At 38.3% G+C, this 24,654-nt stretch overlaps 1 protein-coding gene across 1 annotated transcript; it reads right to left on the reverse strand.

The window, feature by feature from the left end:
- Positions 1 to 430: 430 nt before the first annotated feature.
- LOC111141574 (McKusick-Kaufman syndrome) lies at positions 431 to 24,263 on the reverse strand. The gene is made up of 7 exons (XM_022494224.1): positions 24,173 to 24,263; positions 17,221 to 17,304; positions 14,484 to 14,714; positions 6,663 to 8,065; positions 4,207 to 4,382; positions 3,138 to 3,248; positions 431 to 1,165 (listed from the first exon to the last, which is right to left on the reverse strand). Exons 4-7 carry the CDS (start codon positions 7,645 to 7,647, stop codon positions 725 to 727), a joined length of 1,713 nt encoding a protein of 570 aa, XP_022349932.1. The 5' UTR covers positions 7,648 to 8,065; positions 14,484 to 14,714; positions 17,221 to 17,304; positions 24,173 to 24,263; the 3' UTR covers positions 431 to 724.
- Between the last annotated feature and the right edge of the window lie 391 nt (positions 24,264 to 24,654).

The following is a 24,654-nucleotide window of genomic DNA, read 5'->3' on the forward strand; positions in this document are numbered from 1 at the left end:
GAGAGCTGTTTTGGTTTCTTCTTTACACTACTGAGTGAACTAGAGAAATAACTTTTCCACTTCTTTTCTCTATCTGCTTTGTTACTATGTAAGTAATTTTTTTCCCTAACCACACATTTCTTCAAAATAACACAAATGAAGAACTGTGATAAAAACTAAAAATTATAGGTAGGTCAGGTTAGAAATCAGTTACTTAACCCTTGAATGATAGGGCCTCAGGTAAAGAACATAGAAATTTTACTAGATGTGTAGTTTGAGCACTTCTCTTGATTGAGCAATATATATTAGGTGCTTTGTGATACTCTGGAGTCTAATTTTATACTTTAAACATGTTTAAAGTTTAACTACTAAAAAGTATACTAAGTATATCTAAACCAGAGCCGAGATTAGTAATTTTTTTTTTATAAATTAGGAAATTTTTAAATTTCTGTAGATTCTTGAGTGATGGCATAATAACAATAAAAATTCATAACAACATACAGTGGCATTCTGTGGATACCCTAAGATACTCTAATATCTTTAATAATAATGCTTCATATTTTTAATATTTTATGGTATTTCTACTTAAGAATCGTACTTTCCCCCCATATGTATCTCTGTAATTTTATGAATAATCTATCCAGATAAGCAGAATATGGGGAGAGAAAAAAATACACTCAATATTTTTCTTAACTGACACCTGACTAGGTTTTTTGTTTGTCTATAATATAAACATGCTGTGCTATCAGTTTTTATCCTCAATGACATATGAAAGATCCAAAATCAAATTGGCTGTCTCCACAGCCACCTGCAGGCCGCTAAGCTTAGCAGTGAAACAGTCCAAGGTCAGGTTGTTGGATGAGCCTATAGCTTCATGTGGAAGGCAGGTTTGTGGTGCAGTGGGATGCGGAGGAGTCTTTAAGAACGACCAGCCGAGTTCTTCCTGGCTACTGCATAGCCCACAGCCACATCTTGAAAGCAAATCTGGCCAGTTAACAACAGAGGGAGACTCTGCCTGACTGGACCAACAGTGTCCATACTTCATGTCGGTAAGAACTTCACCTCCATCATGTTCTAAAGAGCCAGCGACAGATTCTAATGCCCGGCAGAATGCTTCAGTGAGTAGCTGAAGTTGTGTTTGAGTACATCCATTGTCTCTGAGAATACTTTCTGGCTCGTTACAAGTCTAAAGAGTAATAAAACCATTGAAAATACATACAGAGCAATATTACAAAGATGTTTCTCAAAAATAAAATACTTGATCAGACCTTTATCATCAAGTTACTATTTATGTTCAGTTTCCTTAGGGGGTCAGCAAAATGCTGATAGCCATGTATGGATCAGCTGGCCAGGCTATTATTCCTTAATCGGAATAGTATTATAGTATAAATAAAGTATAAATATATGCTAGTCATGGTATCAGAATAAACCCCATCATCAGCTTCCTCTGAATGACTGTCCAGTTGTGCTCCCTCAATATATGATGGACAAGACATAATGCACATATCAAAGGTTTTTATACACATAGGAGGAGGTTCCTGAAGGCTAATGTCCAAGTGAAATCCTTATTTATAGTTGGCAAAGTGTTTGAGATTTGTTTAAAATTAGAACATGCATAATTATTAAGACAAAAGCCATTTAGGGACATGTGTAATTTTCATGTCAATGTTTTAAAAATAAATAGTTCTCTTTTAATTAAGGAAAAGGTAATATAATTTTAAACATTTTTTTTTGGTTTCACCATTCTGAAAAAGTTTCTCCTGGGGCACCTGGGTGGCTCAGTCAGTTAAGCATTATGGCTCAGGTCATAATCTCAGTGTCCTGGGATTGAGCCCCACATAGAGCTCTTTGGTCAGCAGGGAGTCAGCTTTTCCCTCTGTATTCTCTTTTTCTCTCTCTCAAATAAATAAATTGAGTATTTAAAAATAAAAATAAATAAAATAAATAAGTTTCTCCTAGCAATTTCATGATAGAAAAAAGTAACATATTAGCAAGTTAATAACTGAATGATAGTTAAAACCCATATCCAAACTATTCCAAAGCAGTGGCTGCTTTTTTTTTCTGCCCAGGAGGTGTGAACCAGATGAGACCTCTATACTGTATGTTCTTTTCCCATTTTTTCAATGCTGTATTGTTTCTTCAAAATCCTACTCAAAAAACGGTCCTCCTCCAAAAAACTTTTCCAGTTTACTTAATTCTATTTGCAGACTACATTATTGGCATTCAGCATCAATACATAGGCACTGATTTTGGTTTTCATAATGTATATTCTGATAACTTTTCATGAATGGGCTTTATCATCAAACAGATTTTAAATCATTTTGGGAAACAGGGTTTCTGTTTCCTTCTGTGAAAAAATGTTTACTTTTCCTCTAATCCTAGTCAGTCACTGGAAGCTCTGCAGTCTCTCTCTCTTTTTCATTTTTAAAGTTAAGTGTAGGGCTTGAAATCACAACTCTGAGATCAAGACCTGAGCTGAGGTTAAGGGTCAGATGCTCAACTGACTGAGCCACTCAGACACCCCCTGTATTCTCTTTGGGAACAATCCAAAGAATCAACTGCAAATATCTGGAAAACACATACCTTTTTGTATCCATTTTCAAATAAAGCAGGTCAGTATTTATGAAATAATTAATCAGAACTATAATGCACTAAATTTACCTATTATCAGGATATAGTTTCCTACATGAATAAAAAACATTCTATTTGATAGAACTTATAAATAGATACCAATTTAAAATTATAATACAATCTAATACTTGGAATGCATTATTAAATGAAACTAAGTCTTCTCTTGATAGTCCCAAAGGTACTGAAGTATTCTGTAGAATCTTAACACTTTCACTATGACTATCAATTATGATTATACCACAGCAGTTGAAATCTCTAATACAACCTCCATTAACAGAATGCTCATTTCAATATGCAGTATTTCAACAATAGTCAAAGAATGTGATTATTTGGTGAGAGGATGGATTAACAATAATCATTGTGATAGAGATATTACCTTATATTTGCAAGTGTTATTTTTCTCACGTGTTTTGAAATATAAAATTTGCATGAGACTAGTGGCCCTAGGGTATCATGATTTGGTTTATTATCTCATAAAACAAATGTCGCTGAGAATTCAGATTTCTGAGCAGGTCCATGTAACCTACCTTGTGTCTGATATATGCTGCCAGATGAGTTTCAGTACAGCCGCCTCCCAACAAAACACATGGTTCCTTGATTGTTAACTGCAAAACGTGCAGTGCGGTTTGACACGTGAGCTAAAGAAGAGACGAATCATCAGAATCAGACGTTGCCATCAGGTTCACAAAGAAATATAACCATGTTTTCAAGGGAATTTAGCGGACTAAAAGAGATGGATTTTAATTACAAAAGAACAAAACCTGTGTTGCCAAGTTTGTAACATAACGGATACATTTTGGAATAATAAAGATTAGAGATTAAAGAAAAATATTTTAGCAAGATGTTGTTTCCATGAACCAGATTAATAGCATCTCTCTTATGCACTTAGCTCTTCCAACTAAGATTCACAAATGGATAGCCTCAAAATAACTGGGTCAGCAAGGTGTGCTGCAAGGTTTAGTATTTCTACTAAAAAAAAAATGATTTCAGTCTAAATAAATTAGCTATATATATGCTTTAGAATTTCTTTCAAGTTGCTATGGAATTAATAACAGCTACAACCCAGTAGTAATAGAAAAACACAAGAAACCTTTCACACTTACCAAGGGTATATCGAGTATATATGAACCTTTAAGTTTGTGATCAATACCCATAGGTTATCACTTCTCTTATAATATATAAGTTGCATGTGTTATTGCTGGTAGAAGACAACAAACTCTACCAAGAGGTGGATGATGGGTATGGCTAGGAAGCTCATTTTTTCAGTGAATTATTCATACACGTTAGCATCAAAAAGTACATAGTTCATGTTAATTGCTAAGAAAAGGTCATATGTCAAGGACCTTTAGATCGTGTGTAGATACTAGAAATATATTGGTAGCACTTGCCAAGTCTTTTGTAATATCACAGGCAAGTAAATCAGCTTACTTGTGACTTTAATTCTGTCATTTTTGTTGTTTTTGCTTTCTAAATCACCTGGGAAAGTTAGGAAAAACAAAAAACATAGATCACCTCTGTGAAAAAACCTATCGTTTTTGTCCTACTATTCAATCCCAATGTCAGCCCCTAAATAATGGAATTGAGTCTGTGACCTACCTTCAGCTCATCCCACACAGTGTCATTTCTGTTGCAGAGTAGCAAGCTGCAGATAATTGCTTCATTAGGAATTAGATGAAGAAAATGTTTGAAGCCAAATTTTGCTGGGCACAAATCTTTCACACTTCCGTAACTACTAGGAGAGATTGAGCCTAGGGAACCAATAGGTTGTGTTCCTGTTTTTTAAAGTTCAGAAAACACAAAACGTATGAGTAAAGATGGAACATGCAGTCATTTAAAACTGATTCCAAGCCAATAACAAAAGTCCCACACGCATATACCTTAACACATGAAATACAGAATAAATAACAAGATGCTTCTAAGACCTGTAAATTAAGTAGTATTCTGCTATTAAGATGATACAGAAATAAAGCAAAGCAGAGGTTTTTTTGGTTTACAGACTTCTTTGAACATCTGTTACGAGCTATTTTGTACTCTCCAGAAAAAGGCACACAAAAATGTGCATTCTTTTTCTGGGAGCTTAAAAAATTTGCAAGAACCCAGAAAATAATCACTGAACGATTAAACTTCTTTGACCATCCTTCTTGTCTTCTTGAAGCCTCAAAGAATAAGGCATACCTGAGTAATCTGAAATTTAAGGATTGGAAAAAAAAAAACCGAAAACCATCTATTGAATGTGTTACTTCACCTGGACGCAACAGACAATCTGTTGTAGTGAGAGGATCTTGCTCTACTGCTTATAAGCTGCTGGACATGAAGCAAGTCACTCATATCATTTTACTTTTCAGGGCGGGCCTCCCCATAGGGAGATAAAGCAAATCAAATGTTCAATGCTCTGTACACCATGACAAGCTTCAAACACACCAGCGGCTCATGCCCAATAACCCCACTACTTAATTCAGACTAATCAAGAGGAATTTTGTCTGAAAGGGGAAGAAAGGAGATAACATTAACCTAGATACCGTAGGGAGGGTGGAAACACAGTTTACCTAAGCCACGGGCTTGGTATAGTTGTTTTTTTTCCCTTCCTTTTTGTCTCAAAACGTCACTGCTCCCAAGATGCAGGACTAAAGCTCTGGCTATTTATACCATGTTCTAGTTATATGTGGGATAAGCAAGAATTGTGGGGCTATAGAAACCCAGTGCCCACTTCAAACTATTGTTTCTATGACAAAATCTTTCACCTTTTAATTTTTTTAGAGAGGGAGAGAGTGACTCTTAAGCAGGCTGCATTCCCAGCACGGAGCCTGATGTGGCGCTCAATCCCACAACTATGAGATCATGACCTGAGCTGAAATCAAGAGTTGGATGTGGATGCTTAACCGACTGAGCCACCCGGTCACTGTTTCACATTTTAAAAATTGTAATACCCAATATTCACAGCTGGAAAAGTCATGAAAAACCAGTAAATATTTAAAACTATGGGTGTGATGTAGAACATCAACAAGGAGTTCCATAGAACTGTTTCCATTATTTCTTAATAATTTCCACTTTGGCAATCATGGGACAGCCTTATAGAAATAAGGCAGTAACCCAGATATCAGGTAGTCAGTACTGGCATACATACTACTATTTGATGATTTATAATAAGACTAAAAATGGTGAACTGTAACAATGGCTTAAGTCAGATAAACCTAGTAATTGATCAGAATGGAATGACTGATATGTTGTCAGTGCAATCAAAAGGATATTGAAAAGTGGCTCAAATCACGAACTCTTTACATTATCATGTTTCCTTGGCTGTAATAGGTGAATACCAACCTTGGGTCTGATTTTAACTTGTAAAATACAGTGAATTTCTTGTCTGTTACAATTCTGTATCTTACCAAATATTAGTCAATTCAATAAACCTTTTAGAACACCTACTGTGAACTAGGCCTGTTGTTAGTGCTAAAAATAAAAGACAAATCCTGATTCTCAAGGAGCTCAGCTGGAAATATCTGGGATATTTAAAGCTAGCGCGCATGTGTGCACGCACACATCCACCCACCTACCTACCCCTAATTAGGAATTACTATTTAGGCAGTACAGTAGTGAAGAAGTAGAGAAGTGAAGAAAAGGATATTTCAGTTGCAAAATTACCTTCTGAATATGTCATTTCTACTTGTAAAATTCAAGTAGAAGGATTTTGTGTATAAAGTATAAAAGAGTTTAGGATTATGAAGCTGCTAAATTTCTCAATAATCTAAGATTTTTTGGGGGGGTTAATGTTTTTAGATTATAACAGACTCTGTAGTCCTTTCTGGGGCTGGAAAATAGAAATTGCCGTACAAACACAGAAATTGCCATAGTCACTCAATTTTAAGTAAATGAACATTAATGGATATATTTTTGAGAAGCCAACTTTGCGGGCAGAAATGATACACATGTTGTGAGGTTGGCAGCTTCTAAAATTTTTCAGGATGTTAACAGTGACACACACCAAGAATTTCTCCGCTCAAAAAAGACTGTTGATTTATTAACTGTGGGGGGCAAAAGCTGAAGGTGCTTTTTACCTGTCACTTTACTCAGGGGTTCCATCAGAGCCACTCCCACTCTGTCAATGGCAATTACCCGGTGCATATTGAGAAACTGTTTCAAAGATGGGTGTATAACTTTTTGGCACATGACAAGGTCTACATGATCACTAACTAGCTGCCTTCCTAGGTTAAGCAACTGCTCCAGGACTGCATTTTCAAGAGAGACCCCAGAACTGACCACCACAGTTCCTTCTCCAGTATCAGAGAGATCTCCAGATAAAGAAGCACAAAAGAGTGCCACCTTGAAGGCGTCTGATTTTTTGATGGGTAAGATCTTCATCAGTTGAACTTCTGACACTTCAATAAGTATTCCAGGGAATACAGTAGAATCTAAAACTCTGTGACCCTTTAAAGGCACAATTATACTCTTTCCTAAAATGAGGCGGTCTTTGGTGTTTTCTGGAATTGTAAGCAAAAAGGCTTTCAGAACCAAAGCACTGATATGGTCTGTTTCCTCTCTGGTGAGCATACAGGCAGGCTTACTTGTTACTATACTGCGCACCAAACAGAGGAGGGTCTGAGGACTGCTAAAGTCAACTGGAATTCGACAACCACAGGACTCAGACTTGAGGTAACTGGTGCAGAGGCGCAAAAGATGCTGGTTTAATTTAATAACAGTGGTGGGTGTCAAGCCTGTTCTCTGAACATTTTCGATCAGATTGCAGCAAAGAATGGCTGTGAATAAGCCACAGTCACTGAAGCACGACACATGATTCTTCGTGGATGTTGTCAGGATCTTTAAAATGGGATGGGTGACGGGAAGGTTAGAGAGCAGGGCTGACGACTGTGAGGTGGTGCACACGCAGCCTCCAAGGCCATTGTGAACCTGCTTCAGCCTCCCCGAAGGGCCATAGCTCGATGTCAGGATTCCTTTCAAGACACAAAGTGTGGCCCTGACTTTCTCACTTGTCAGTGGTTCACTTTTACACAATGATGGCTTTTTAGCTTCTAAACGAGACATCTTACTTTAGGTGGTTAAGTGGTGAAGACAGTTTTTATTTTGTTAACCATATTTTTCTATTTATTGCATTGTCATGGGTCTTGACACTTAGAAAAAAAATTATTCTTCAGGAATGAAAGTCTTCTGGCTATTAAGATTAAATAGCTCCTGGTTTATGAAGCTAATTAGCATGTAATGATTTAATGATATATTAGTAATTTAGTTCCAAATATTTATTTTTACTTCATTCTTTAATACTCTCTTGTTTGCCTGTAGACTGAGATCTTACAGATTGCTTTGCAGCCCTCTGTATAAAGTATGTTCCAAGGTGGACGCCTATGAAAGACACTCCAGCTACGAGGAGCCAGTTCTTTCTAATCCAGCTGATGTTTTTCATCTCCTCTTTCAATGTCAAGCTCAGATTCAAAGATGCTTCTTTCTGTAAGAAATAAAGGAAAAAAACATTTTAGAGAAGTAAGTCCAAAACATTTAATAGAATGCAGTTTAGTATTTTGATGCTCTGCTCCCTCTTTAGAAAAAGGAATTAGCAACTGGCACAAGCCTCCACAAAATGAGAAATGTAAATCCACTTAGACTAAACAGTCATTCCTTTATTCTTCAATGAATCCCTCCAAGAAAATGTACTGATATTTGAATGATTTTGGAATGCAGAACAACATAGTTAGAAAGCTTACAGTACAGTTACTTGAATATGATATGCTTCTAGAAAAGAAATGCTATATTATAAAACTCATTATAAAACACTGAGTCTTAAAAAAAAGATCCCAAATGTTTTTATTCTCTTACATCAAGATTTAATGTTTTCTTCCATAACTGGTTTACTTGGAAACCGTAGGTCTGAACAAAGATACACATACATCAAATCCTGCTGGTAAATAATTATGAGTTAAAAGAACTGTTAGTTTCCCTACTATAGACATACTCCGTATTGTGTAGGCCATCTCTAGCTGTATAATTCTGCACAGCATACTGTCAAAACCATGTTTTCAATGTTCGGCTAATTTCAAAGTAATTTTCTATAGTTTTAGTCTGTCAATCAATGATTGTCAGTTTTAATGTCCTACAACTGAATCCTCTCCAAGACTTTGTAAATACAAAAATCAGGGGATATGCTATTTGACAAAGAGAAAAATAGCATCTGATTTGTAATTTGATCTCAAAAGGTCTAAATACCATAAAATGTTGTAACAAGTGCACTCGTACTAACTTTCTTAACATGGTTGTAAATAAACAGTGTGCCTTGAGGCACAAAGTCCTGACATGTTAATAATGTGTGGAAAAAATTAAAAACCTCAGGTCATGGATCTTATTTGTTGAGTTTAGGTGCTTTAAAGATAAAAGTTCAGCCAATAATTATTTCCAGGAATATGATAATTATGCTAATTCCTTGGACACTATTTAGAATAAATAAAACTAAGTGGACCACCAGACTACAGTATGACCTGAAGTAGACTATGGCACAGTGTGATACAGACCAAAAAGGTGATGGAAGATGGAAGATATGCAAAGAACAGGTGAAGAGAGGGAAGGAGTGTTATTAGAAATGTTATTTTGGTTACCACTCCTCTCCAGTTAAAGGACTATAACCATGGCAACTGGGGACCAAATAAAGGGAAAGCAATAATGGCTAGTTTTCTCTCTGGAATAAATCTATAGTCATCTTTTTTTATAAGACGAGGAAAATAATCTTTCATCTTATGCCAGGAACAGCAAGGTAATTAAATATTATTTCAGTGGTTATTTTAGATTCAGCAAAATCTGAGATATATTTAAATGAAACCTTAAGTGCAATGACTTCCATACTTACTTTACATGTTATAACACACACCCACACAAGCCACAAATTGTAATAGAAATTGTGATCAAGAAAATTATTTCTCCAGTTAAAAAAAAAAAGTCTTTTTAAATATGTAACAGTGACATGCAACTTTCCAAAAATGGAATGTTAAGCTGACACCTCTAACAGTCTGTGGTAGTGAGACCAGTAACCACATCTTTTGGCTAATCTCTCTATAAAATAAGAAAGGAAGCAATCATCGAAAGTGCTGGTGACTCCCAAATCATTTTTAGGATGTCAAAACTTGCGGACTTGTGGGTCTAGATCCAGACAAAACAAGGTACAATTGAAAGAAAAGAAATAAACCAAACACTGGGCTGGCTTATAAATATGTTTGGAAGTGTCAGTTTAGACCTATTAAGACTCTTTTTCCTAACACTGTGACCCAGAGTTCCAAAGGCTACCATCACATGAACGACTCTGACTTCCTGGATACACAGGCCCAGCAGATGGGCCTTTGCAGGAATGCTTACCTTAATTAAAATAACAGTAAAACTTACATGACTGTATTCTAAATTTAGATACTCACTGTAAGTTATGAGTTAAAGAAATATAAACAGGTAAAATTTTCTCTTAACAGGAACCAGGTTTCCTTGGAGAAATGGCTGATTCTAGGTCTGAGGCAAGAAATACAAAAGATGAACTGAGGAGTTTTTGGCCATAAAATATACTTGGGTCATATCAAAGACCACAGGAAAAAAAGAGACACAGGAGTCAACTTGGAAGGTATCCAAGATGGTACAATTTGAGTCTTGAAAATACTGATAGTAATACCCTGAGATAATTCAAATAATTTGCAGACCCATGAATTCATATTGTCATTAAACCCCAAAACCCTCATTGCTGTTAGGGCACTAACGCACTTTTATAAAAACTGGGAGGAAATAAAGCAGTTATCTTGCTTTTCCTGATAAATGCACTTTGAGGGATAAATGAATAGCTGATGAGGGGAGTTGTTCTAGCTCCTAAGTGGAGAAGGAATGATGCAATTTGAACAGCGTCATTTTGCAACCTCTAAGGAAAGGATGGATTGGACCTTTATGGTGGTTGGCAAATTAGAGCCCATCTTGCCACATTAGGGCCGCATCTTGCCCACTGCCTATTTTTTTTTTCTTTAAATATTTTATTTTTATCTGACAGAGAGATCACAAGTAGGCAGAGAGGCAGGCAGAGAGAGAGGGGGAAGCAGTCTCCCCACTGAGCAGAGAGCCTGACACAGGGCTCAATCCTAGGACCATGAGATGAGATCATGACCTGAGCCAAAGGTAGAGGTTTAACCTACTGAACCACCCAGGCACCCCGGACACTGCCTATTTTTGTAAATGAAGTCTTATTGACTCATACTTTTGTATTATATATGAATGCTTTTGTGCTACAACAGAAAGTTGAGTAGTTGAAATAGAGGCTCTATGGTCTGCAAAGTGTAAAATATTTACTATCTGGTCATACGTAGAAAAAAGTTTTCCAATGCCTAGATTAGAACAATGATCATAAATAATTTCTTTAAAGAGGTAGGAGGGCCAAAGGGAGAGGGAGAGAGAGAGTCCCAAGCAGGCTCCATGCTCATCACAGAGCTTGTCACATTGCTCAGTCCCACGACTCTGAGATCATGACCTGAGCCGAAATCAAGTCAGACACTTAACTGACTGAGCCACCCAGGTGCCTGATCATAAATAAATTTTGTAACAGATTTTATAATGGTGAGATCAGACTGATAATGCACTTTAATCTTAGCAACACTGAAAGTGGATCAGACATTAAATGTGAAACAATGTGATTCACTAGGATGTATACCATAGCACATACATGAAGTATTTTTTTTCAAGAAGGAAAAAAACAAAGTAAATCAAAGCAGGCTTTCTGATCTAACTACCAGATGACAGGAGATATGGGAGAGTAAGAAACTTGTTCAGTGACAAAATGAGGACTCAACCAACAAAATTCAGAATGTGGGACATTCAAAAAGAAGTAATGTAGTAGTTATGTAGTGGCTGAAAAGAGATGGATCTTTAAAATGCAATGTGTGGACCTTGTTTGGATCCCAGTTCTAACAAACCACTTGTAAAGATTTTTCTAAAGACAAATTCGGAAATATGAACATGGCTCTGGGTATCCAATGGTAGTAAGAAGTTACCATTAGTTTTTTCAGTGTGATAATGCATTTATGGTTGTGTGTGTATTTATCTTTAATGTTAAAGATACACACTGAAGCCTGGGATTTGCTTTAAAATATTGCAATAATCAAAAAGGGGGTGGGGATGGAAGGATATGACATAAAAGAAGACGGGCAAAATGTTAAGTGTTAAAGCAGGGTGATGGATACTGGAGAGCTGAATATACTATCCTCTCTTTATTTTGGGGTATGTTTGCAATTTTCCATAATAAAAAGTAAAAACTATGGGGTGGTTCAGTTAATTAAGCATTTGACTTGATTTCAGCTCAGGTCATATCTTGGGGTCCTGGGGTTGAGCCCCATGTTGGGCTACATGGTCAGCAGGGAGTCTGCTTGCCTCCCTCTCCCCCTGCTTGTACCCTCTTTCTTTCTAAAATAAATAAATAAAGCTTAAAAAAAAGTAAAAATTAAAAAATAGTAAAAGACAAAAAAATAGTACACTCTTTTGGTAGAATCCGTGTTTAACTCACTCTAAATCTGGTTGTAACATTTGCTCACCCCAAAGTTGTTCTAATATCTATTTCTGCTTGCTTGATTGGCAGTGTTGGTCACTCTAAGACTTCTAAATATTGCAGCACTGACATCTAAAATCTCTGTTTTTACCTTAAAGTTTTAGAAAGATGCTTTCTCTTCTCTACTTTTCCTCAGGAATACCTCAATAATATTCCTTGTATTTCTTTTCACAGAAAGAGAAACTACTTTCTCTCCCCCCCCACAAAGTTTGGCTATAGCAGGGCTTCAAACTCTTATGAGAAGAATTAAAGGGGAAAAAAATGATGTCATAAGTAATATACATACTATCTCTCTCTATATATATATCACACTATATATGTATTCTTTCTCCTCTCTATACACACACGCACACACGCTCTCTAATGATATCATTACAGTTAGAAAAGCTCATGGATAAAAATTAAGCATCTAATAAACTCTAACTCCCTGCTCATGTGCACTAAAACTCCCTTTATAAACATAATCTTAGGGGTGCCTGGGTGGCTCAGTGGGTTAAAGCCTCTGCCTTCGGCTCAGGTCATGATCTCAGGGTCCTGGGATCGAGTCCTGCATTGGGCTCTCTGCTCAGCAGGGAGCCTGCTTCCTCCTCTCTCTGCCTTCCTCTCTGCCTACTTCTGATCTGTCTCTGTCAAAGAAATAAATAAAATCTTAAAAAAAAAAATAAATAAATAAACACAATCTTACATAGAATGTTTTAAAGTTACTCTTTTAAGTTATTAAGCTTCTGATATTTTAAAATAAAAATTGGATTTTTATTATTATATTATTATTTTTATTATTAAATAATTGTCTAATACTCTAATATTCTAATACTCTGAGCCATGCTCTTCCCTTTCTCTTTAAGAGCATTTAAAAATAAAATCTTGATTTAAAATAATATAATCAGAAATTATATCATAATTTTATAAGTCAAAATCATAGACCTCTTAAGAACGAGGAAAAATCTTACTGAGGTCTTCCTTCTGTAAGAAGCAGACCCTGAAGTGACCTACCTTATGCCAAAGTTTAAAGCACATTATTACTCAACATAAGGTCAAAATGATATATTAAGATAGAAAATACTCCACAATTATAGGGCCACAGTTCTCTATCTGGGGGCAGATGAGTTTCATAATTCAGAACTTCTGGGATTTTAGAAAAATAATATAGTGTCTAGTACCCATAATCAAAATACACTGTTTAATTCCCATAACGAGTATATATATAACACTCATAATTAAACCCAACAGTATTTCTGCAGTGAAACTAAATATCCATATTGAGTGGAAAAAAGACTGCAAACCTCCTTGTGTGTTAAGGTCAAGTTTTGCTACCAAAGGAGTTATGACAAAATCATTTGGATTTTAGAACTTTTTGGATTTTGGAATTGTAGTTAAGGGAGTATAATCCTGAATAATGTAACTATATTCTCTTATTTCAGTGACTCTCAAAAGTAAATTATTTTGAAGATAAAATAGTAGATACTAGGGATGCCTGGGTGGCTCAGTTGATTATGTCTGCCTTCGGCTCAGGTCATGATCTCAGGGTCCTGGGACTGGGCCAGGTGTGGGGCTCCCTGCTCAGTGGGGAGTCTGCTGGAGGCTTCTCTATCTGCAGCTCCCCCTGCTTGTGCTCGGTATCTCTCTCTCTCAAATAAACAAGTAAAATTAAAAAAAAAAAGATAAAAAAAAAAAGATACTGAAGAAGGAATACAGTTAGTTTTATTTGCCTTGGAAGAAACAGAACAGTAATAACAAAGGAAAGAACTTCTGCAAGTTACAGATTTGTATGCTCTGGGATGGATTTATGGCAAGTAGACAACTGCTCTTTTGGACACACTCATGATCCTGGTGACAATGTTAGTGAAAAGGACAGGAAAAGTAATGGATTGACTGTCCTCCTTTCATCCAAATGACTCTGTGAGGCAACTGTCAAGGTCTGTATGGAACATACTTTTCTAGAAGCAACTGCAGAATAATATTGTGTCAGTGAGTCATCATAAAAACAACAGGTAATTTAACACTTAAGCTTTCTCTTTTCAGAGCTCTAATTTTTAATGTTTTTAATTTTTTTTTTAAAGATTTCGCTTGTTTGTCAGAGAGAGAAAGAAAGCGTGAGCGAAAGCGGAGGGAGCATCAAGGAGAGGGAGAAGCAGGCTCCTGGAGGAGCAGGGAGCCCAATGTGGGACTCAATCACAGGACCCTGGGATCATGACCTGAGCCAAAGGCAGACACTTAACTGACTGAGCCACTCAAGTGCCCCCATATTTTTTAAAGACTGTATTTCCCATTGTGGGAACATACCATTTGGTTGACCAGATTAAACTGAGCTTACCTGAAGATTCCAAGCCTGCTATTTCCCTTCGGTGTGATTCTTCTTAGGATATTCGAATGCTGGACTATCTGGTGCAGAGACGTTGTCCTTCTTGGGCATTTGGAAAACAGGGCTGCTCTTGATTCTATGCCATCCCAAATGTATGAACCCAACTAAGGGTATCATAACAATCAAAACTTTATAGTTGTTCCAAAGGTTCTGAAAGCTCATAGTACTTTAGCTTCAGTGCACCTAGGAAAAGGCCAATAGGCAAAGAAGGTAAGAACAAAAAACAACTCCCTCAAGTTACATCTGTGAACTGCCACAAGTAGAATTTTGCACTCTAATAAAAGTTGACTATTAAACATTTTTGGGTACAATATAGTGTAATATTAATTAACAAAAAAGGATAGGTTATAGGCTCAAAGGGAAAGCGGGAATTCAGGCTTGAGAAACTTATAAAGCAATACAAACCTTTAGTTGAAAATCGTTAAAGGAGCCAAATCACCAGCTAGAAAAGCTATATAAGTCTTTGGAAATCCTCAGGCATAGATGTCATTTTCTTTATATAATTAATTATACATTCTCTGAGCCACAGTAAAATTAGACTTAAAAAAATACATTTAGTCAGAATTTTAACAGAAGAATCAAATGGTAATCCTTAAGTATGCACTAAGAATTTAGATTTTGTATTCCGACACATGTAAGGGACGGTGTTTCAACTGAGATTGGGACAGTCATGCATGGATTCCAAGTGAATACTGGCATGGACTCTGGGTTAGGAGGAATTAATGCCATTTCTATTTATGTCCCAAAGCACAGGATTTTAGTGTTTACCTTTACTACTAACTCCACCCTACAGGGTTTACTCTTTACCCAGTTTATACAGAGAAATTGGGGGTAGTAACCTGCCTGTACTTTCAAAGGTAGGTTGTATTAAAAAAGATTCCTTTGGGCACCTGAGTGGCTTAGTGGGTTGAGGCCTCTGCCTTCAGCTCAGGTCGTGATCCCAGGGTCCTGGGATCGAGCCCCACATTGGGCTCTCTGCTTGGCGGGGAGCCTGCTTCCTCCTCTCTCTCTCTGCCTACTTGTGATCTCTGTCAAATGAATAAAAGAAATCTTAAAAAAAAAAAAAAAAAAGATTCCTTTCCTCGGTCTTTGGTTTGGAAAGCATGATGGTCCAAGAAGTCTGGTTTTGATGATCTGCTGGGTTTGGGAACTCGAGTCTAGACAACCTCTAAAGACTAATTATACTTTTTAATTTAAGGGATGCTCATTAGGCTTTAGTGATTAGCTTACAGACTTGTGATGCTATGAATGGGCCCATTTTTTTTTTTTAAGATTTTATTTATTTATTTGACAGACGGAGATCAGAGAGAAGCAGGCAGAGAGAGAGGGGGAAGCAGGCTCCCTGCTGAGCAGAGAGCCTGATGCGGGGCTCGATCCCAGGACTCTGGGATCACGACCTGAGCAGAAGGCAGAGGCTTTAACCCACTGAGCCACCCAGGCGCCCCTGAATGGGCCCATTTTTAAAGTTCCTTTCTGAGCACAGAAAGACAGTACAAACTGCTCCATCATCTATGGAGTACACTAAGAATTAGGTTCAATTGCATATATATGAGTTTCAATATCATGCAATCATTTACGTTACAATAACTGTATGACTGTCACTAGAAAACTGTCTAAACAGAACTTTTACTTACTCTTTCCCCTTTAAGTCAAGATTAAAATATACTGCTAATGAGTTAAACACCTTAACTGTCTCAGTGTTCTACATATATTATAAATAAATGGGGGCACATGGGTGGTTCAGTTGGTTCAGCATCCGACTCTTGATTTCCACTCAGGTTATCATCTCAGGGTCGTGAGATTGAACACTGTATGGGGCTCCCTGCTCAGTGGGGAGTCTGCTTGGGATTCTTTCTCCCTCCCTCTGCCCCACCCCCTGCTCTCAAACATGCTCTCTAAATAAACAAATCTTTAAAACAAAACAAAACAAAACAAAATTTAGTCATTTCTTTGTACATACATTATTTCTAGCATTAGAAACCATTTATCCCAGTGTCTAAATTCACATTTTATAAGGACTTTGTTGTAAAACTTACACTACTAGATGGAAAAAAAACAATGGTCTACTTTGCAACTGAAAGTATTTTATGCCTTTTTCCTGTTTTTTTTTTTTTTTTTTTTTTTTTTAAGAATGTATTTGTCAGAGGGCACATAAACAGAGGGAGTGGCAGAGGGAGAAGCAGACTCCCTGCTGAGGAGGGAGGCCGGTATGGGACTCAATCCCAGGAGCCTGGGGTCATGACCTGAGCCAAAGGCAGCCACTTAACCAACTGAGCCACCCAGGTGTCCTGCCTCTTTCTGGTTCTAAAGTCCTCTTGTATTCTATGTACTTTTTGCAACCTTTAGGGACCATACCTCTTATTGACATACTTATGTTCTATCTTTGGAGAAAGCCAATCACAATTAACTGTATCATTAAATTTCATTGTGAAGCCCACTGTACAAAATGCTTTCGAGATTTGAGGATACAGTAAAACCCTGGGTGATTTGGAAGTAATGAGGGAATCATTTAGGAGTCCCTAAATGCTGCTTCTCAGGATAATATAAAAAATTACCACATTTCTTCATTAACTCATTTTCCAAATGAGTTTATGCGTTTTTTAAAACCTTGACTTTTACAAAGGTTCATGGTTCTGAGCATAAGGGATACTGAAATTCAATTTGGGAAATTAAGCTAAATACAACTTACCTTGAGATGGTCCTTCCCTCAAAACACTTGGCAAGTCATTCCAAGTGAGATGGAACTATTTACTGACACCAGAGATTCCGGAGTCTGAAACAAAACAAGAATGCACTCAGAATGATCAGATTTGATGAGCAGTCACAGGTTGGTCCCTAAAAATAAATTAGTCTTTGTTATTTATTCACTGAGCTTTTCAAGTGTGCCTGGAGTAAAGCAGCAACAGAAACAAGAACATAATGATTTTTCTTCGTCCTTTACCCCTTTGGTACCTGCAACTGCCTTTTTCTTATCTTTTCTGAATCTTCTTTAAACGTACTCCTAAAGAAACAAAGAAGGTACGGAACTCTTGGAAAGATGAGAGAAAAGAAGAGTTACAAAATTACTAAGTTTAGGTCAAGAAAAACAGCGTTTATAGTTTTATTCATTGAAGTGCCTTCTGTTAAGTTTAAAATATGTTTAGAGACAAACTTTATTTATTTATTTTTTTAAGATTTTATTTGTCAGAGTGCATGAGCAGGGGGAGCAGCAGTCAGAGGAAGAAGCAGGCTCCCTGCTGAGCAAGGAGCCTACTGTGGGACCTGATCCCAGGTCGCTGGGATCATGACTTGAGCCAAAGGCAGAGGCTCAACCAATTGAGCTACCTAGGCATCCTGTTTAGAGACAATCTTAACACAGATTAAGCTTTCATATACTCTTCTTTCCAAAATACGTACCCTGCATTATTCCAAAGGCTTCACATTTTTAAACTCATTTTGTTTTCATAGCAGTTTTATGAGGCCACTTTATAAATGAGGAAACACTAAATGATTGATTCCAAGATTATTGTCAGTTAACTGGCATTCAGCTTGGATTTTGGAATCCTAAAAGTCTTCGCTGGTATTCTTTTAGGCTATTTTCCAGAATCAAGAATTAGTGACCCAGCTTTGGCAGTAGAGTTAATCAGAATTTCCAGTGCATGATAATGGATAAGGACATTCTGAGCGCATCGTGCACACTTTTAAGAGTCACTGAGGTCACCTATCCTAATGTATTAAGCCTGTCATGTTCTTCTGATTCTCATGTCAGGTATGTAAGAGGTTAACAGTGGTCTTGTGTCAACTTGCCCAAAATTAGTCTGTATCCTCCACATACACATCTGTGACCTACTAATAGTTGAGATTAGCTGCATTAATTTTAGTTCAGTTTCTTCAGCTTAGTTCCATATACAGAATGAATAATAAGAGTTAATGAACAGAATGGGGAGAAGCTTGCTGTATTTCCACCTTAATAAAATAACTGTAATCTCCTGAGTGCACATAAATATCAAGGCTAAGAAAGGAAAACACTGAGATATATTACTTTACACCACAAATATTGTTTAAAGTCAAGGTATTACTGTGTCTAAAGTAGCAACTTTCCCTCCCCCTATTTTGTATTACAGAAATTATTATCTCTTCAGTTTCTACCACGAGACCTCTCACAGGCTTGCTGTGGCTTGTTATATTGCAAGCTAAGTGAAGGTTTCTAGATGACAGAACTGGACTGTAAGGCAAAGGACAGAAAGACAGGTAGGCTTCCTACAAAATCCTAAACAGCCTAGCTCTAGCTATCAGTTTATTCTGCCCATGTAGCATCATGTCAATTAAAATCATCAAGTTTTGTTATTGGCCATTACTAAATTAGGCCTACAACAACCTGGATGCAGGAAATATTCTAGAAAAGGTTATCATTTTGCCTACTGGGCTTGCGGGGCGCCATCTGCTGGTCTTTTGGACACAGTGTAAGGTAGATTCAGGTTTCCATTACTGCTCTGCTAAAAGTATTTGAAAAATAGTAATTTTTAAAAACTTCCCTGAATATAATTTAAACGTGAAGAGGACATTAGACAGAATATTACACAATCAATTAGCCCAGATCTTGTGACTGTGACTGTGATGAAGTTTACTGGATCTGTATAATGCCTTTTCTTTTATGACAATGTTGGCTTAGATGCTTGAGAATTCTTCATTTCTGAACCTCCAATCTCTGATGCTAAAAATATCCCAAGTTTTTAATATGGCAGTTCAAATGTTGGCACTTTTTGTGTACACATTAGAAGGTCTGTGTACGGTCTTCATGCTTATTCAACTGATTAGCATACTAGAGAGACCACCAGTTTCCTTTTTTCCCATCTTCTATCTTTATCACCTCAAATAACAGTTTTGCTGAATTTTCGTCTTGTAAAAACACACACAATCAAATACACTACTGTCGGGCTGTTGAACTGAATGGATCATACCTGAGTTCTAAAGTTTCCATTTGGCAAAATCCTACCACATTTCCCTCCCCACCACCTCAAGGTCAGCTTGACCTATACCCAGTAGCTATAGTGCTGACAGCACAGCTGGTCAGAAGTAGTCAAGAACACAGTGAAGGTCAACATAGTTATGTATAAGTATTTTATGGTCTCTGCTACCTCCCCCATTACCGTGAACTCAACGTCTTTATGAATAAATAATATACTGAAAACATCACTAATTGTATATGAGCGCTTTACTAAATGTTGGCAGTCCAAATGTTGTTTATTGAGTTTATACTTAAGTATATTTAGATACATTCTCTTTTAAGTATACTTAATTTAAGTATAAACTCTATAAAACAACACTACAACCTTTCCATTCCCTGTTTTTACACCTGGATGCCCTTTGATGCTGAGGTTGGTGGGGGAGAGGGAGTGGGTATCACGCTGAAAGCCAGCCTGTTTCAGATTAAATGTGCAGTTAATTGGCCCCTTGGTGCTAGAGCAGTGACTATGTACCCCTAATTAGCTCTGAATCCCTAAAAAGGTGATTTCTATCTTCATCACTTTTCAAGAGCTCTGTTTTACTCTTCACCTCTGTTTCTGCAGCTAAGCTAATGGCCAGAAGAAACGGTGGCTATTGGGTATTAGCACCCTTGACTTCCCGTCTCACATGGAAAAACCCGTCCATCTCCGTTCTCATCTTAACCTCCTTCCCTGCTGTCTCTGCAGGGTTCTAACTCCATTATCCCTCTCTTACATTTCCCACCTCCCACTATTTATAATGGGTCTTCTTCCTCCTCCGCAAAACCTGACCATTTTCCCCTACTGAAAAGCACCAAAACAAGTTTCCTAAAGCAACTGCCCTTTCCCTGTCTCCCTTCCAGCTGCTACACTTTTCCCAGCCACTGCCCTTTCAAAAAATGAATCTTTTCCTAGAGTCACTTCCCACTTCCATTTTCAAACTCAGCTAATCTGCTTTCTACCTTCCATGGCAACTGCTCTGACTGTGACGATCACCGATCTCTCCCTTTACTTGATCTCTGAAGCATTTTGATGTGTTCCTGAAACTCCCTTAAGTACTTGAGACTCTGGTTTGTTCTTTGTCAGTCTCCTTTAATGGTCCCTCGGTTTCCATCCACCTCTTCATCCTTATCAAAGATCTGTCCTTGGTCGGTATCTTCCCGTGTTCCATCCCTGGGTGGTCTCATTCACATCCAAAGCTTCTGTTACAGTACATCCATTCACAACGGTTATATCTTCAAACCATGTATCCAACTGCTATGGTTCACCTCTATTTGTACCCACAAACGGTCTAAACTCATTTCATATACATATGAATCCTCTTTCATTCTCAAACTGCTGTTCTATCTCTATTAACAGTTTCAGTTAAAAAATAAAAGAAAATAAACTACCAAGCCTTTCAATTCAGAAGTCTGGATATAGTGGTCTCTGCCCTTTTCCTTGTATTCCTCTTCAAATCAGTACCCCAGCCCTGCCATTTGACATGATAATTTCACATAACCTCTCCCCCCAGTTACGGTCCAGATCTTTATCACTTCAGATGATGTCCTTGCTTATAATCCGAGGGGCTCTCGAAGTGTGGTCCCCTCACCAGTAGCCTTAGCATCATCAATGAATGACAAATACAAATTCTTGGGTTGCCTCTGACCTACCAAATCAGAAACTCTAAGGTGGGGTCCAGTAATCTGTGTTTTCTAAGTTAAAGTTTGAGAACCACTGTTCTAGTTTGCTCTGCATTAAATATACTCCACCCACTTAACAGCCATCTTGCAAAAAACCAAATCTGGTTTGGTTTATGCTTTGCTTAAAAGCTGTTCGTTATATATTTATATATATATATATTTTTAAAAAATATATATATATTTTAAAGATTTTATTTATTTGACAGAGATCACAAGTAGGCAGAGAGGCAGGCAGAAACAGAGAGGGGGAAGCAGGCTCTCCGCTGAGCAGAGAGCCCTATGTGGGACTCGATCCCAGGACCCCGGGATCATGACCCGAGCCGAAGGCAGAGGTTTTAACCCACTGAGCCACCCAGGTGCCCTCAGGGGTTATTTTGACTAGAGGGGGCTGGATCTGTAATCAGATTCCAGGATGATTGTTACAGGAAAGGTAAACTCCTATAGTGATAGCCAGGAAAGCTAATTGTGAAGGAAACAGGAAAAACTCAGAGCAAAGCAACAAAAACAGGGTAATTTGTTTCTTTGATAACAGCTAATAGAGTCCTAGTGGACTATATATTCAGAAATGTTTATTTTTTTTAAAACATCGGAGAGAGAGGGAGAGTGAGCATGTTTGTTACTTAACAGCGAAGGCATTAAGTAATGATGGGAATCCCAACTGTATCTACCAAAAATTGTAACTTTGGGCAAATCACTTCTCTGCTGCCTCAATTTAATAATCTATAATATCAGCTATGTTATGAAGATCACTACATATATACTTATGTATTTACTGCTTAGTACAGTGTCTAGTTTGTGGGAGGCACTCAATATATAGCAACTATTACTACTAGAAGTATATTATCTTTGTATTAATACAAATTAATAGAAATAGGCACTTCTGGAGATTCCTGTCTGACCAAAGCAATTGTGTATTATCATCTAATATTTCAACTAATATTGGGTTATAATTTATAAAACTGGGGAATATTGTAAAGACAGATCCCAAAACAGTGTTTCAGTCACATAGGGCTTGTCAATTTTCATTCCAAATACGTGAGATTGATTCTATTCAAATGTTTACTTAGTCTCTGTTAGGTGCTAGCAGGACATTAGGCTGGTGGGGGTGAGGGTGGGCATTGTGGGGCAATTAAGATGAATAAGGCATGATTCCTGTCCTCAAAGAGAATACAAGCTTGAGGAGAGAAAGGCAAAATCCAAATAAAACATGATTAAATGCTGTATATGAGCCAAAAAAAAAAAAAAATACTGTAGAGATTTAAAGTCTTTACAAAGTTGACTAGTTTTTCAAAACTTCTGGACTTCTCAGTTTCTCCTCTATCTTCCTGTTAGTCTCCCATCTATTTTTATGTACTCCATCTTTAGTTATGGCAGGAGTCAGTATGTATTAAAGCCAGTAACAGCCACCCACTGTAACAGAAGGTAGCAGCCATTTGTTTTGTTTCTCCATTATATTCTCAGTACATAACAAAAAGTGGAGCATCTTCCTCCCCTCGTCTTACACAGGGTGGCTCATTCTTGCGCTTCAACTTAGTTCAGATGTTCTACCCAGAGACTTTCTCTGAGCACCCAGTCTACAGTTTCTTCCCTCTCCCACCCCCATTATTCCCTAACACATCCCACCATTACCTTCAAAGCCCTACTGTTGTGGGTGAATGCTGTGATGTGCCACCTTGATCCCCTTTAAGAATAAAAGGCTCATTTCCCTAGCTCTTGGGACTGCTGAGAGAGCCCTCAGTTGTCAGTCTCCTTCCAGGACAGACAAGGCTGAAAAGAGCGGAAGTCACGCCTTCTTTTCAGGACAACAGGCATCCAATGACTGTCCAGGTATAAAGGTCTGGCCCTTCCCTCCAATTTGGGACACCCCCGAAGGGACAAACTAGCACTAGAGTTCCCTAGGGACTGCACTGCATTTTAACTTTTTCTATCTGCCAATTCCTCCTTTATTCCTTGTTAAGATCCAAAACAGTTCTTCCTAATAAACGTCCTGCCCACAATTCTCCTCCTTAGAGTCCACTTTCCTCGGAACCCAACCTAGGATAATCTGGAAGCACCTTGTTCATTATCAGGGTACTTGTTTATTGTTTCTTCTTCCATCACTAGAATATAAGCCCCATGTGGTTAGGGACTAGGTCTGTCTTGGTCACTGCTGATACTGAGTTGTATCCGCTAACTCAGGTAAGAAAGAAAGAAAGAAAGGCAGAAAGAAAGAAAGACAGAAAGACAGAAAGAAAAGAAAGAAAGAAAGAGAGAAAGAAAGAAAGAGAGAAAGAAAGAGAGAGAAAGAGAGAGCGAGAAAGAGAGAGAGAGAGAGAGAAATATAAATTATATATATATGAATATAAATATAAATTGACAAAGTTAGTGAATGAATTGAGAGCCTCTGTAACAGCTACAGTATTTGGGCATGGTCCTATTCGAGAAAAAGATGAACATGACCCAGGAGTTTTTCATCTCAAAAGAATTTCCATCCCCGTAACGTCAAAAGTCCTGTGAGTCCTGCTTCTGCTTTCACACGGTGGCCACCAACCAGGCTGTACAACAGTTCTGACGTCCAGTTCCACGTCAGAGAGTGGCCCTGACCCCCCAGACAGACACGGGCGCACAGTGCCCTCTTCCTTGAAGGAGTGACCGACGAATCACAGGTTCCAGCTAGCAGGTGACAGCGCAGGTGCAGACGGTGCTTTCACTGGGAACACCTTTTCCAGCTCCTCCACCGCGTGGCCGCGCAGATGGGAGAGGGAGGAGGGCCTGCACCTGGAACTCTACCCACACGATTGGAAAACCTCCTCGCCATCCACATGCCTTCCGTAACCAAACATTTACTGCCTATGGCTATGTTACGGGTAGGTCTTTAGTTTTCTAAGGAGCCAGCCTCCTCTTTGTCCCCGCCCCCAAATATCCTTCAGCGAAGATACCAGTGACCTTTCGGAGAGGGGCCAGGGGGCACCAACAAGCCCACCTCCCCTCTCATCGGAGGTTCCAGCGCTCTCACCTGCCCACCAGCCGCTGAGCCTCCCTAGGCCGCCGTCACCAGCTGGCCCCAGAGGCCGAGCCTCACGCAGCCGCCGCAGCCGATCCTAGCAACTTGGCGCACAGCGCCTGGAGACAGAGCATGCGCAGCGCTGTGCTTGGCTCCGGCGCTGCTGAAAATTCGCTTTTCCGGGTTTTAGTGAGGCTCTCAGTCCGGAAAGCGTTTGCCAGAGACCGGAAAGAGCCGGGGGCGGAGCTTATTCGGCGTCAGTCTCTGCGAAGAAGTTGAAACTAAAGAATTTAAATAACATCAAGTGGATGTGTTAGGGTGCAGTATCCGCCTTATGGCGCGCGCTTCGGAACTATTTTTGGCTGAATGACAAAGTAGTTAACGATTCCCCGCAACACACTGTCCTCCCAGATTTGACCAATCACAAGGCGCCTGATTCATTTTTTTATTTTTTTTGGCGCTATTTCCCCGCCCTCTTTTACGTCTGCTTCCAA

This window comes from Enhydra lutris, unplaced genomic scaffold (genome assembly GCF_002288905.1).
Source record: "Enhydra lutris kenyoni isolate GAN:26980312 unplaced genomic scaffold, ASM228890v2 scaffoldscaffold6, whole genome shotgun sequence".
Taxonomy (NCBI): domain Eukaryota; kingdom Metazoa; phylum Chordata; class Mammalia; order Carnivora; family Mustelidae; genus Enhydra; species Enhydra lutris.

Bases quoted from the DNA above. Each gene is read 5' to 3' on its own strand.
- LOC111141574 (XM_022494224.1), bottom strand. From the start codon at position 7,647: ATGTCTCGTTTAGAAGCTAAAAAGCCATCATTGTGTAAAAGTGAACCA. The intron at 4,383-6,662 runs GTAAAAAGCACC...TTTAAAAAACAG, and splicing joins ACCCCTGAGTAAAGTGACAG to GAACACAACCTATTGGTTCC. The intron at 3,249-4,206 runs GTAGGTCACAGA...TCTCTTCTTTAG, and splicing joins CTGTGTGGGATGAGCTGAAG to CTCACGTGTCAAACCGCACT.